Source organism: Tribolium castaneum, chromosome 2, assembly GCF_031307605.1.
Source record: "Tribolium castaneum strain GA2 chromosome 2, icTriCast1.1, whole genome shotgun sequence".
In the NCBI taxonomy this organism is placed as follows: domain Eukaryota; kingdom Metazoa; phylum Arthropoda; class Insecta; order Coleoptera; family Tenebrionidae; genus Tribolium; species Tribolium castaneum.
In genome coordinates this window covers 14,114,745-14,129,158 of record NC_087395.1, presented here as the reverse complement: position 1 = coordinate 14,129,158, position 14,414 = coordinate 14,114,745, and the positions used below count along the sequence as shown (strand labels likewise).

The window sequence follows — 14,414 nt, the reverse complement described above, 5'->3', positions numbered from 1 at the left end:
CACAACTTAAATAATCTCTTACATTTATTAACATAAATAAATACAATTCTCAATAAGTTACGTAACAAATCACTTAAACACTACGACTGGACTTAAAATAACATTGAGGACAAACTTGAGTCCCAAAACGAGACCATCAATAACATTCTTAATATCAAATCTAGATTCAATCTCTTTTTTAACATTCGTCAGTTTATTATTACTACACGCAAGGCAACCAATTTCGTCCAATTTTACATGGGTTTTGAACCCCCCTAAAATCCCATCGGACCCCACAACCTCGTTATTAAACAACGTGCCTTTGAACCAAATGTGGTCATTTGGCTTAAGCCCCAGGGTGAAATTTCGAAAATAATCGTCAACTACAAGAGTGACTTCGGGGCTTTTGCCCCAAATCGCTGACTGCACTTTCGTTGTTATTTCAAACGTGTACGAATTGTATTTTTGAAGCGAACACGTTTTAGTCGATTTTATTGCATTGTAGAACGAGCTGCACTCTTCACGAACCGCGGGGGGGAAATCAGTACAATCATTTCGAGTCTCTTCCCCGTAAAAACAGTAAAGATAATGGCGCAAAGTCACAGGGAAGTGATCAATAATCGTTTGGAACTTATTCGAGATCGACGAAATTTTAATATCGTTGATGTAACCGTCCCAATTGATGTGCGAGTTGTGCAGTTCGGAGCACTTCACTTGAGCAATTGCGATGTTTTCCTCCTGCCACACCGGCTGGTGGCAAAACCGCTGATAAACGTCCCACGACAAATACTCGGGTAGTTTATTTTCAAAATAGTGTTCCTCATTTTTGTAATTTGACTTAATGAGGGTTAAAACAGCAAAAATCGTCGAAACGACTTGAATAAAAGCGGTGATTTTGCTGAACCTCGTTTGGGCACAAACCCAACATACCGCCAGGCCTAACCCGGTGGCCCCCACGAAGACACAAACCCCGAGAAAAAAATTCGAAGCCACGACCCATTTCGCTAGCGCAGCTGCGGGGAGTATCACACTTGTGAGCCCCACTAGGGGCAGGAACAGCACCACCCCCACTAAGGCCAAGCTGCCGCGCAACAGGCCGTACATTGTGGCCCCCTCGGAGCTCACAATGCACACCTGGAGCCAGCTCAGGGTCACACAGTGGGGGATCAACATTTGGTACGTGCCTTTCCAATCCTGGCGTGAGGCGATTTTGACCAACAAAAGCGGGATAAACATGTAGAGAAACAGGCGGAAATTGATACAAAATTCGATGCCGTTTCCTATCACATAGCTGGCGAAAGTTGGGATTTTTAGGTCGAGAAAGCGCCAACCTTGTGCCACCACTGGATCAGTCTCGTAGGGGTATTTCGCAAGGACGTTAATCCCAAAACTGAAAAACACCAAAAGGTCGAAAACTGTCTTCCCCCGTCTCTTGTACATGAAGCCTAGAAGGGTTGCAAACGTGAGACAGAACGAAATTATCATTAATTCAGACTGGGGGATCCACTGGTCAACTATTACGGGGTAGACTAGGAAATTTAGTAAAAGTGAGCCGAAAAACAGGGCGTACGGTTTGAGATTATTCCGGACGTACAAAAACTCGGCATCTTCCGAATTCAAATCGCCCCCGGAGTACGTGATAAATAAACCGGACCACAACCGGAAATCGTGAAACTCGCGCTTGATTTGCAACATCTGAAAGGTCGAAATCACCATTGCGATAAAACTAGCGTAATAGAGAACCAAGGGAAAAAAATACAAAATATTGTCGGCACTAACAAGTGTGTACACCACCATGAGCACAAGTAGCTGGACTTCGGACTTAGCTAAGGGGAAAAAAAGAGTGAAGCCTTGCCCCAAGAATTTGACAAGTTTGTAATACAATATCTTGAGGGCTAGAACAGGGTGTAGGATCGACCTTTGAATGAGGGGGATATTATCCAAGGCCCTTAGATCGGGGTCTGAGAGGCACAGAGTTCGATTGACTAGAGGGAGGTGTCCGTGGGAATAATCCACAGCCGCCGAGACCAAAAGCTCTTCCGTTAGTTTCTCGTTCTGGTCCGATTTGTGACTCCAATCGGTCTCTTCGTCTGACTCCGACTCGTTGAAGGCCAGCTCGCCGTTCACGCACCCATTTTCGTGTATTGTCTGGAGCTGATCGCGCTCTATCGCCAGGATTTTCCTTTGCAGTTGGTCGGAAGTGATGTAATCGCCCCCGTTCGACAAACTTGCGAACATCTCCCGGGCGGCCTTCCTGGCCAGTTTCTCGTGCTGTGTCATACTGATACACTGCTTGACATCTAGATAGTTCAGCTCTGTGATGCCCTTGCCCGTTTGCAGGCACGTTTTGAGCAGGTTTGTGGCCTCGGTGTTGCCCTGTTCGGACGCTTTGATCAACCAGTACACCCCCAATTGCTCGTTTTCCCGCATTTCTGTTTCTATTTCTGGAAGTGTTTATTTAGTTGAAGACTGGGGGTTGGGGGGCTTACCGCAAGGCTCGTCTAGCAGTTGTTTGGCGAGGACGACTTGCGATTCGGGGCAACCGTCGGTTGCCATTTGGCTTCGCAGCCGTTTGAGGGAGCTTCGGGGGCCGTCTGAAAGGGGTGGAAATTAACCTCAAGATAACAGAAAGGGGGTGTTTACGCTTGGGGGAGGCGGAAAGCAGCGTTTCCGGCTGTTTTTAGCGAGGACTTACCATGTAAAGTCCATTGTTTTCGCCCAGATGTTGCCCTTTTTGGAACCACACCAGCCATCATTTGTAAATAAACTAAATGTCAAATGTGACAACACAGATTATGCAACTTGATGTGAGCAACAGATGACAAACGCGTATTACTGGTTGCCTGGCCCAGAATTACTACTTATTAAAAAAAGATTGTTTGCATTAAAATTCACTAGACGAGGTAAGTGGCCTTCTTATCTAACTTTGAGCATATCTTAAATATTCTACAAAATATGTTTGTATAATTAATTAATCTCTACCTTACGTAGAGAATAAGTAATAAAAATATTTTTATTGAAGAAGGTAACAAACTCAGAAACATGTGCTTCCCCCAAGAAGACGAACCTTACGAAAATAAAATAGATACTTTTTTGAGCTGATCATCTTACATGAATTACTTTATAATTTAATAAATGTACATAAACCTCAAAACATCTTTTTGACTGACTATTAGCGTTAACAAAGAAAATACCAATTGTAATTATTTCTCAAAACTGTAATTAAGGAATACGTTTTCCACTGCAAAAAAACCTGTAATTAGAATTATCAAAAACCGCAAATGCGTAGGTACTACGCTGAAAAGGTTTTGAATTACAAATTTATGGCACAATTGGGAAGACCACATTTCTAATTTACGACTCTGGTCATCCAAAAATCTAGAAAATCGATAATTAAAAAGGTAAAAAAACTGACAAATAGATAAGCTGTTAGTTTAGGTCGGGGTTTTTCTGAAATGGTAATTTTCAGACTTCTGAGTACTGAAAACTTTTACTACGTTGAACCCAAAATAGTAAATTCTACGGACGATGCCGAAGATTCGAAAACAAGAAATACCATTTAAAAACAAAATACGTGTTATGTTGTATTTGTTTATCTTACAACATGCTTGTTTTTCGTTTGTGCCATTCTTGAACCTTCGCATAATTATTGGTTTGCACAATAGTTCAAATGCGGTTCCAGAAAAGTGCGTGTTTTCTTGGTGAAAACTAGTTCCGTCTGCAAGAGCAGTTGCTCCACACCAGCAGAAACACCTAACGGTTGTGCACGTTTGATTTAAAGTGCAAATATTTCATTACGCAAATGTAATTTGCTGAATTGGCAACTGAAGTAAAATTAAACAAGCAGCTTACAGCTTGTAAAAGTGGTCTGTGCGTTTGATTAGTGACTTTGTGACAATCTCCTATTTTTCTTCACCGATTCCTTCAGAGGTAGAGTCAAGGTTAATAATAGCGATTTCCTGCTGAAAAGTTGTGAATGTGATACTTAGTCGTGTCGGACCAGTTCGCATGTGAGCAGTGGTTCGAGAAGACTGCAGCCAGTGTCTTGGATTTGTGGATACGAAGGGTAAGTATTTGTAAACATTGCTGGATAGGATTTTGCAACAGACTGAAAGTAAAAGCACAGAATACGGAAAAAATCCAAATTAGCCGTGTTTGTACACATACTTTCTGTCATATGCAATTATTTACAGTAACCTATTTAACATTGATTTGAATAGTAACAACAAATTATTTTAACAAAAATTTTATTCGTGCCAAACCCGCATCGCAAATTTTGTTTTTATGGTGGTACGGGATCACTCACATTTACGCCACATCCTTATCAGTTTGATTAATATTTTCTTTTTCAATAACAAATTTCGAATCCAAACGGAAAAACATTAAATTTCATTTTTTTAAGTTAATACAATTTCGTAATTAACTTAATCAAAAACAATAATGTTTGTAAACACAATTTTGAAGCATTTTTTATGAATGAATCGCTCCGATAAGATTTATATCCGGAATTACCATAAGACGTCTAGACTTGAGTCGTTTTTTTGTTGAAAATTAATAGAAAATAAAACGATAAACCAGTTGTTTAGTTACATACTTTTATTTTTCTGCGACTTCTATTAATTATGCCGTAATGTAGGAATGAATAATATGGCGTGACAGTTACAATTAATATTAATTTTTAATAATTATCTGCGATTTTCCTGAATAATAAATTCAGAATCGCCTACAGATGAAAAGCATGTATTTGAATAATTTCTAATTGCGAAGGTCAATCGAAAACTCAATTTACAACAATCTTCTTGCGAAACCATTGGCTGCAATAAAATTTTGTACATTTTAGCGCCCAATTCTTTGACAATTTCCCAATTTCGCAACGCACTGCCACTCTTATTTCAGTAATTATAAACGCAGACATTTACGAAATATCGTAATAGGAATACATTTAAGAGAAAGAATAAGCGGTCAAGGTAAAGTTTTGGGCCCGCATCAGTGATGCAAACTTTGAAAACCAAAACAAGTTGAAATTTCGTTGTTTTTTCTTGTTTAGCTGCAACATAAGAATAATTGCTGTGAAATGGATGCATGAGTGAGCAGAAATTAAATCACCTGCCGGTTGTATTAAAATGAGCTAATTACATGATCTAATAAAAGTCCCTTTGTTGCGGCATTGAAATAGGTGAATAATTATTTTCTTACTCCTGTTAAAAGAATTGTTACTTTCCGACGAACGGTTGCGTTTTTTCTTCGATAATTTCTATTACGCAAAGATGTTGGAAATCAAGGTTCACCATTCTACTTTCAGAAACTTGAAGGAATTCGTTTCTAGCATCGTTTTGTTTTACAAGAATTTAGATATTATTATTACAAAATTACAAGTCAATACAAGGCAAGGAGGCGAAGTTGTTGACCTACAATTTGAAACATATTTTATTGCGTTTGTAGAAAAACATTCTTTGTCCATCTTTGAATCCGGAAAGTGAGTAGAAGGTTACGTTAAAATTTGTTAATTTGCTTCCGCTGAAGTAACGTAAATGTGAGCCGGAATTTTTTTCGAAGGTTGGCAAGCCCTCATGGTTTTTCCTTATCCCTTATTTACAAATAATAAGTGGACCGACCCTGTACCGTACGTAATCGAATAATTAACAGAAAAAGTGATAAGAAAAAGATGTTCCAATGGCGGGATTAATTAAATCCGACCTCTGTGCAATTAAGTCTTCCGTGTTTATACTGAATTGTTGCCGAGTGAAGTAACAAAAGAAATATGTATTAATTACTTAATTAGATTTTTCCAGTCATCTATCCAAAGTTGCGTTTGCAAAAAGTAATTGCCCACTTTTCTCATTTACCTCACCATTTTTCTAGTGTTCTATTTACAAAAAAAGAAAACAAGAAGAAATACCTTGCATGCATATTCAAGGAAATCATACATAATTAAAATTAAAAATGGCGTAGCGAAAAAACCTAATCGAAGTTTAATTAAAGGCCGATACAAATAAAAATATAACAAACATCTTACAGTTTCCATTGTGAGTAAATATTAAAACCAAAACCGCAATTTTCTCAATATTTTGGCAATGGCCGAGGTTGAAAGAACTTATGTTTGGATACTGGTTTGACGAGCTTTTAAATATAAGATTAAAAAAGTCACAACGTGGATGCTCCTTCTATGCGGAGTTATTCAAAAACGAACAGACAAAATTGTTCAACGTCTACGCTTTTGTCTCGCAATGATTGCATCAGTTCATAGTGAAGCAAAAGAGGAGTATTTATTAAAAGGAACTTTCTCAAAGTAAATGAACTTAGCTCAAAATTTCGTAATTTTCGACGGAATTTTCGCACAAAAACAGATAAATGTGACGAAAAAGCTTAAGATAATGTCATTTTCGACCTGTTCTAAGTGAGCATTTGGCTCTAAAGCGCTCGAAAGAGGCCAGAAGTTAATATAAATATAAATGTGAGTTTAAAAAAGAACCTCAGCATTTGAAAAAAGCTAACGTAATTTTAATAAAGAAAAATACTATCTAAGAATTTTTTTGCTTTTAAAACAAAACGAAGCGAACTAACAATTTTTATTTTCTGCTCGAAAATAGAAGTTTTATTAGTTTCGTAAATAATTAATTCGCTCAAAGCGAAATTGTGCAAAATACGTAAGTTTTTAGCTCAAAATAAAACAATTTTTGAACAAATTAGGTTTTTACGGTCGTGTATATACCTTTCAAACTTCGACAAATTTTAATCTGAGTTTTCTGAATCTTATAAACAACAGCTGGAAAATTACAATTTTCAATTACGTTATAAAAAATTGATCTCTCTGTGCTCATGTAAATCGACATTAGCCAATTAAGTTTATTAAATATTAATAATCAACAATTCATTTTATCCTTGGAATTAATCTCGAGTTTTTTCTAGAAAAGAGAAGTAATAGGAATTATAATCAAAAATCGAAAGCACATAAAACTTCACTTATAAAATCGATTTGCTACCATTAAACTATAAAATAAAAATGCAACATTTCCATTAACCATCAACAATTAAAAAATTCCTTTAAGCGAATAAAAGCTGGTATAATATTCCCGTCTTCCGTAGAGCCGTCGACATGGCGGCCAAAGAAGCCGTTTATGTTCAAGACGCCTGCAAATCGTACGGAAAAAAGGAAGTTTTGAAAAACCTCCGAATGAAAGTGCCTCGAGGATGCATGTACGTATTTCGCCTCATTTAACATTTCCCATAAATTTAAAAATAGTTACGGTCTCCTTGGTCCAAGCGGTTGTGGCAAGACAACCCTCCTAAGCTGCATCGTAGGCCGCCGCAACTTGAACTCCGGCGACATCTGGGTCCTGGGGGGCAAGCCCGGCACCGTGGACAGCGGGGTTCCGGGCCCAAAAGTGGGCTACATGCCCCAGGATATCGCCCTCGTGGGCGAATTCACCGTCAAGGATGCGATTTTTTACTTTGGCCGCATCTTCGACATGCCTGAAAAAATGCTCGAAGAGAGATTTAACGAACTTTCCAGCTTGCTGGATTTGCCGCCTGATGATCGGTAGGTGACCAATTTGTTGATGACAGTGATTAATGCGTATGCAGATTCATAAGGAACTGCAGTGGAGGTCAGCAACGGCGCGTCTCCTTCGCTGCCTCCATGGTGCACTTGCCGGAGTTGCTCATTCTGGATGAGCCCACGGTGGGCGTGGACCCCATCTTGCGCGAAAGGATATGGAATTATCTCGTGGAAATCACGAGCAAGTCAAACATGGCTGTGATTATTACCACGCATTATATCGAAGAAGCGCGGCAAGCGAATTTGGTAAGAGAGATTCAAGCAAACAACTATTATTTCACAATTAAAAAATAATGACTGTCGGATCGTTTTATATTGTTTGTACAATATTAAATAATAAGTGACAAAAATCCAAAAACCGGATTGCCTTGAGGATTCGTGTACAAGTAACTATAAATTACTAGATTATTAAATTTTGGTATATACCTTTGCGAATTTTTTTTCCACTATGAATATTTATTGGTGATGACCATTTCTACCAGAACAGGATTCTATAATTGTAAAGCAATATAAATGATGATTCTAGAATTTTAACAAATGTGTCGAAGTTTTTTTCACCACATTAATTATGTAGATGAAACAAATAATAATTATACGGCATAATTCACAAAACTTTTTCGGCTCGAACCTGTTTTTTAATACAAACAAAAAACATTGTAACATATTTACACCTAGAGGCTTGATTTTGATTACCTTTGCTAATTTATTTATTTTTTGTTTCTACATTTTACTTTTCACCAAAAGAATCCATAACGAGTTTTAGTTAGGATTGTATTCAGTCACTTCGTTGCCTAAATAAATAGTACAATAAAAAATACCCCCACTTCTCTGTATTTGTTTTATTATTACAATAATCGGATATTAGTGCAACATTTAAAATCACTACTTACAACTGGAGAAATGGCCTTCAATATTAAGCGGTCGATTTCATCATTACCTAATTATTACTAAAATGTAGGCTAATTGCGGATTGAAATAACATCAACTTTTACGTTTTGAATAAAATAATATTCAAAAAACCTGACTGAAATGCGAAAATAATAATTAAACTAATAATCAAACTTAAATGTCTACTCGTAAAATACATCAAATTATGTTATTACTAAAAAATTCCTTATTTAAATAGTTATTACTCGTTTGTATAAACAGATCGCAATAAAAAGCATTGTCTCTTTCAACTGTTACATTAAAAATTTACTGCTCGCTTTAAAAAAACAATAATTGAAATTAGCGGTTAGTTTATTGTTTCGTTTAATTATTTAATTATAAAAAACAATAAAAATGCCAATTTTAAAACAATAATTTCGCATTGGAAGTATTCTTAAAGACGAAAGTGCCATTTGTGCAAATAACCCTGATTTTCATGGTTTTGAAAAAAAATTGTCGGTATTCCGGTTATTGCAACAGACAATAATCAATACCTGCATGTAAAAAATCCCACTTTCCTTGGTCTTATTTATATGTCGCTTCTCTACGAGACTTTACTTTTTATGGTAATTATGGGACAATGTTTCTATTTCACCAGCTGTTAGATTTTTTAATATCAAGGTTAAAATAAAGTGCATAACGACGAATAAAAAAAAAGAAAAAGCAAAGGAATAAAAGCTTTTTGTAATAATAAATTAAATGTTATTAGCATAATTGTAATAGCAATAGATAACAAGCATTAAAAAATAAAATATAACACACAATACATTTTCCTTGTTTTATGCATTATTTAATTTTCACGTCTTACATGAATTAATTGAATGGGCAAGACAACAAAGACTATAAATTCCACCCCAAATTGTTATAAAAAAAAAGTAAAAAATGACCTATGTACACTTATGAAACGTGACATTTTATGCTAATAAAGATTAGAAACAATATTTGGACACGAAAAGACGAAGAGCAAGAATAAGCTTTAACAAGAATCCTCAAATTCGAATCATTCTCTAGAAAAAATCTGGTGACGTAAAACAGAAAGAAAATCATAACTAGTCAAAAAAAAAAAAATAAGACGAAAAATAACTCCGTTTTAGATCGGTTTAATGCGCGGTGGGCGCCTCCTGGCCGAGGAATCCCCGGCCACTCTCCTCACCATGTTTCAAACCGAGGTCCTCGAGGATGTTTTCTTCATCCTGAGCCAGAAGCAGTCCGAGGGACGCCTCGACGACACCATGGCTGTGGCCCGCAGTAACTTACAAATCCAGAACTCAAACACTGACATCAGCGTTGCGTCGTTTGACACGACTCGGGGATCCACCGATGTAAAAACCCCCCACCCAACGTCCATAAAATAACGCAATCGTTTCAGATCCTCACGAAAGAGAAACAAACCAAAACCAAAAACAAGAGCGGCTACGAACTGAACGGCAAACGGATGAAGAGCCTCCTCGACAAAAACTGGAAGCAATTCTACCGAAATGTCAGTGGAATGATTTTCATTCTGATGTTTCCCATCGCACAGAACGTGGCTTTTCTCCTCGCCGTCGGGCCCGACCCCAAGGGCATCAATCTGGCTGTCGTAAACGAGGAAAGCTTTGCCACGTTGTGTCCGAATTTCAACTTCTCGCAATCGGCGGTGCCTTACGATGACTACAATTGCCATTTTCATAACATGAGTTGCCGGTTTTTGAGCTACATAGACACCCCGATGATAACCAAAGTGAGATATGACGCGTTACCGGACGCTTTGGAAGCGGTAAAGCATGGAGAAGTCGTCGGGGTGATGTACATGGCGGAGAATTTCACCGAATCGTTCGAAGCCAGAGTCGAAGAAGGGAGAGATATCGAAGCTGAGGTTCTAAGTTTCAGTGAAATTAAAGTGTGGCTCGACATGTCAAGTAATACCCACAAAAATTTTTTTCAAGCACTCATGAGTGATTTTCAGACCGGCAAATTGGGGCAACTGTTAAGTACAAACTTTTGTCGATATTTAAGGATTTTCAAAAGGATTTGCTCAGAGATTGTAACTACGAGCCTCAAATGGCCGACTTCATGAACATGACTACGTTTTACGGCAAGGATGGAGACACATTTACTGAGTATATGACACCGGGGCTAGTCCTAACGTACGACCACAACCCTTAAATTTTTAATTAAATTATCCAAATTGTTACAGAATTATGTTTTTCCTAATGACTCTAATGACGTCGCAAATCATCGTAACAGACCGCAGTGAGGGCCTTTGGGACCGCTCCATAATCGCAGGAGTGTCGTCTCTCGAAATCAGTTTAACACACTTTATTTTCCAAATCGGAATCGTCCTCATTTACACAGTTACCACCCTCACGATAACGTTCGCAATATTTAAAATACCAAACAGTGGCAGTATGTGGATCATCACACTGATCACCTTCTTCCAAGGATTAACAGGAGTGGGTTTTGGTAATTATTCAAACAATAATTCGCAAAAACTTGAACTGTGTTCCAGGTTTTTGGATTTCAATTATTTCGGAAAACGTGACCATGGCTAACGTGCTCACAACTGGAAGTTTCTACATCATGATTCTACTAAGTGGCCTCATGTGGCCCCTTGAAGGCATGCCTATTGTTCTCCAGTGGGTGTCGAAATGTCTCCCGTTCACAATCGCAATAGATTCGTTCCGAAATGTAATGAAAAAAGGGTGGTCTTTTGACTACTTCGAGGTGTGGAACGGTTTCGGGATCGAAATAACATGGATTGTTATTTTTGCAGTGGTGAACACAATGTTAATCCAAAGTAAACGATAATTTTAAGTTGTTGTAAATGAGATAAATTAAATAAAGCTGTTTTATTGTAATATATAACATATAAAAATATTTATTTACTTCTAATTCCTATTCTACGAGAAAAATAAAACCTTAGTCAGTTCTCCAGATTTTTGGCACCTCTACGTCTAGTGCTAATGAAAGTTGGTCTAGGTTTGTACAGGTCGTCGCTGGAGTATCTCTGATTATTGACTGATAAAAAATCGTAATGAGACAAGAACTGCGCAATAACTACTGACTCACCTTTGTTAACGTTGTTACGTTTGGCCTTCGGTGTCGAAATTTCTTCCTTCTTACCTGTTGACTTGTCACTTTCAGCCGGACTCAACGGCAGTGGAAATTTCTCATTCGCAACTGCAAAACCCAACAATAAGAACAGATAGAGAGGCCATGAGTTAAAAGCACTCAACTCTTTGAGTTACAACTTACAAACAAAAATCAGTGCAGTGAAATAAAGATGCGTTAATCTCAAAAATTGAACTTAACTTGTCTGGAAAAAATACGGAAATGTTGCGACTTGATTCAGTAAAGAAACAAACAAAATTTTCACGAGATACAGGAAAATAGTAAAAAATAAATATTAAAAATAAAAAAATTACGCCCCATACAAATGTCCTTACATTTTTTGTTCATCTTTTACAGCATTCACAGCGTTTTTCTTTGTTTTCCGCAAAAATTTTAGTCTAGTCAAGAAATTGATGCATAACCTCGGTTATTTTTTACTCCGCCGCTCTAATTTTTGGTACAAAAAATTAGAACCCTAACTTACCGGCATGATTATTATTCTTGTTCGTTGTCTTACTCTTCCCAACCTTTTGCTTCTTCAACTGCTTGTTATTATTCTTCAAATCGTTGTCTTCAATTTTTCGTTTCCCCCCATTTCTCTTCCGCAACCTTTGATACTTCTCAAATTTACTGATAAACAGCTCGACAAATTGCAAAAACTCGATTTTCTTAATGTCCACACTTTCGAAAAATCTACATTTCTCGTCCTCATCTCCACTTTCATCCATCTCCTGGCACACTGCCTCCCTCAGTTTCGCCTCCATGGTGTCCCAACTGTCTTGACTAATTACAGTGTTCTGTAAGTGCGGCACCACGTCCTCGATCTTATTTTCATGCTCCTTTTTAAGACAATTCTGGTTCAAGTCGTCCAGATTGATACTCGACGAGAGGACAATGGGCGAAGTCACATCAACACTCGCCAAACTCAACTGATTCTGCTTCTCCAACTTGGCTAACTGTTTGCGAATTTTCATCAACTTCAAAGCCTCTTGAATATTCGAGGCACATTTCGGTTTCAAAACCTTGACTCGCTGAGTCTCCGGGGGCGAAATCATCACTTCGGAATTTTCCACAGCCCCTGTGATCACCACGGGGGCTTTGGTCGTGCTTTCGGTGTGATCGGAATTCCCCGAATCACCGCCCCCTGAATTCGAGTCTTGGCTCTTCTGTGACTGGGAATTGGAGTTATCGGAGGGATTGGTAGGCGGGCGACTTGACTGGCCGTCGTTCGAATCGCGATCGGTCGATCGGCGGTCATTTCTCTTGTCTTTCGAACTGTAATGATCGTCTTTCAATTTCGAATCCTTTTTCTTGTCCTTATCCTTCTTGTGGCGGTCGCTGTGCGAGGACGAGTGTTTGTGGCGATCGGAGGAAGACTTTTCTTTAGATTTGGAATCGCTGGATTTATCACGGGACTTGTGGCTGCTGCTTGACCGAGGCTTATCTTTATCAGATCGAGAGTCTTTTTTCGCGTTTTTATCCTTGTCTTTGCTACTGGTGTGCTTGCTGGAGCTCCTATTGCGATCCTTATCTTTGGACTTGTCTTTGTCGTTCTCTTTGGGCTTACTTGAGCTCTTCGAATCGCGACGATCGCGGCTCTTGTCTTTATCTTTCGAAGACGAACTGTGCCGAGATCTTGAATCTTTGCTACTCTTCCTGTCTTTATCAGACTTGCTCTCGCTGCGCGATTTGTGACGCTCGGACGATTTGTGTTTTTTATCGTCATGTTTGTGGTTTGAGTCAGTTGATTTGATGGATTTTGACTGTGAGTCTTCGCAAATATCCATTTTTGAGTTATCGTCTGACGTTATGATTGATAAACGGCTATCAGAGCTGTTGCGCGACATTTGCGAATCTTGCTCCATCGGTGTTATTTTATTTTCATTACTTTGATTTGACTCATGACTAGCTAAACCTTTACCAATAGAAAATTAAGAAAAAAAATTGTTATAGCTATCGTTAAATTTAAACAACAAATACCTGAAAACCCTGACATGTGCGAATCAACGGAATTCTCCTCCTGGGGCACATAGGTGGTCTGTTCCTCCAGGGGCTCAAACGGGGGCGACTCGTCCTCCTCAGTCTTCGTTTCGTCCAAATCTTGAAACGTGTCCGTACTTTTATCGTCCTTCTTGTCAACGGGCTCGGACTCAGGGGACACCGCCTCGAGATCAGTAGGCAACAGATCGTCACACTGTTCACTCTTTTCGCTTTTGCTGGGTTTCTTGATGCCCAAGTAACTGTAAACAACCTCTTCCACCTGGGGCAAAAACACCGTATTGATCTTCGGGTTGACAACTTGGTCGACAATGCGCTCAACCCCCGTTTCCAGATACCCAGACCTGGAGCACTTTGAGGTTAGGCAAGCCACAAACAGGATAATTAATTTACTCGGTGATCCTCTTACGTAACATTTCCCGCACTTGGTTCTTGTTCATGTCCGGCCTCCAGGACTGCTCTTTGAGGAAACCTGTGACGCTGCCTTCTACTCTTTGGCGGAGGTTTTGGTAGGCTGGCTTGGTGTCGACATCGGCGAAACACTCCTTGCGGAATTGATCGAAAATCCCCTGGGCCTTCAGCTCGTAGACGATCTTATCGACTAAACGCTGATCACCCGGTAGATAATTATTGGCAACAACCTCCATAATAAATAATTGCAGCACTATTTGTTTTTGTTTTTTCACTCACATGACAGTTGGGGAGTTTCGATTTGTAACTCTTATTCTACGTTTGTAACCACGAAACCTGCGGCGCGAAATTCAGATAGAATTTTTTAAATGAGTCATAAAACGGGGATTATCGCATTTATCACCAATTTGCGAAATCAAACGATAAAATGAGGTTCGAACAATTGTTTCGG

The 14,414-nt window shown here is 38.7% G+C and overlaps 3 protein-coding genes across 4 annotated transcripts; 1 reads left to right on the top strand and 2 right to left on the bottom strand.

Annotated features, from left to right (window-relative positions):
* Nucleotides 1–3,036, bottom strand: wfs1 (wolfram syndrome 1). Of its 2 annotated transcripts, none has more exons than XM_008199377.3 (3): nucleotides 2,675–3,036; nucleotides 2,469–2,573; nucleotides 1–2,417 (listed from the first exon to the last, which is right to left on the bottom strand). In XM_008199377.3, exons 1-3 carry the CDS (start codon nucleotides 2,733–2,735, stop codon nucleotides 70–72), a joined length of 2,514 nt encoding a protein of 837 aa, XP_008197599.1. In that variant the 5' UTR covers nucleotides 2,736–3,036; the 3' UTR covers nucleotides 1–69. The 2 variants fall into 2 exon arrangements, with proteins under 2 accessions (XP_008197599.1, XP_973480.2); XM_968387.4 differs by having other exon boundaries at nucleotides 1–2,423; nucleotides 2,675–3,028.
* A 678-nt stretch (nucleotides 3,037–3,714) lies between these two features.
* LOC662239 (ABC transporter G family member 20) lies at nucleotides 3,715–11,308 on the top strand. The gene is made up of 9 exons (XM_968351.4): nucleotides 3,715–4,045; nucleotides 7,066–7,176; nucleotides 7,223–7,519; nucleotides 7,564–7,783; nucleotides 9,559–9,786; nucleotides 9,834–10,362; nucleotides 10,410–10,590; nucleotides 10,641–10,906; nucleotides 10,953–11,308. The coding sequence occupies exons 2-9, from the start codon at nucleotides 7,076–7,078 to the stop codon at nucleotides 11,249–11,251; spliced, it is 2,121 nt and encodes a 706-aa protein (XP_973444.1). The 5' UTR covers nucleotides 3,715–4,045; nucleotides 7,066–7,075; the 3' UTR covers nucleotides 11,252–11,308.
* BOD1 (Biorientation Defective 1) lies at nucleotides 11,278–14,308 on the bottom strand. Its single transcript, XM_008199376.3, has 5 exons — nucleotides 13,946–14,308; nucleotides 13,535–13,896; nucleotides 12,039–13,469; nucleotides 11,513–11,623; nucleotides 11,278–11,461 (listed from the first exon to the last, which is right to left on the bottom strand). Exons 1-5 carry the CDS (start codon nucleotides 14,197–14,199, stop codon nucleotides 11,367–11,369), a joined length of 2,253 nt encoding a protein of 750 aa, XP_008197598.1. The 5' UTR covers nucleotides 14,200–14,308; the 3' UTR covers nucleotides 11,278–11,366.
* Between the last annotated feature and the right edge of the window lie 106 nt (nucleotides 14,309–14,414).

Coding starts and splice junctions, on each gene's coding strand:
- wfs1 (XM_968387.4), bottom strand. CDS start 2,735: ATGATGGCTGGTGTGGTTCCAAAAAGGGCAACATCTGGGCGAAAACAA. Junction 2,574..2,674: donor AAAACAATGGACTTTACATG/GTAAGTCCTCGC, acceptor CACCCCTTTCAG/ACGGCCCCCGAAGCTCCCTC. Junction 2,424..2,468: donor ACTGCTAGACGAGCCTTGCG/GTAAGCCCCCCA, acceptor AAACACTTCCAG/AAATAGAAACAGAAATGCGG.
- LOC662239 (XM_968351.4), top strand. CDS start 7,076: ATGGCGGCCAAAGAAGCCGTTTATGTTCAAGACGCCTGCAAATCGTAC. Junction 7,177..7,222: donor AAAGTGCCTCGAGGATGCAT/GTACGTATTTCG, acceptor ATTTAAAAATAG/TTACGGTCTCCTTGGTCCAA. Junction 10,363..10,409: donor AGTGTGGCTCGACATGTCAA/GTAATACCCACA, acceptor AGTGATTTTCAG/ACCGGCAAATTGGGGCAACT.
- BOD1 (XM_008199376.3), bottom strand. CDS start 14,199: ATGGAGGTTGTTGCCAATAATTATCTACCGGGTGATCAGCGTTTAGTC. Junction 13,470..13,534: donor GCACATGTCAGGGTTTTCAG/GTATTTGTTGTT, acceptor CTATTGGTAAAG/GTTTAGCTAGTCATGAGTCA. Junction 11,624..12,038: donor CAAGAATAATAATCATGCCG/GTAAGTTAGGGT, acceptor TGGGTTTTGCAG/TTGCGAATGAGAAATTTCCA.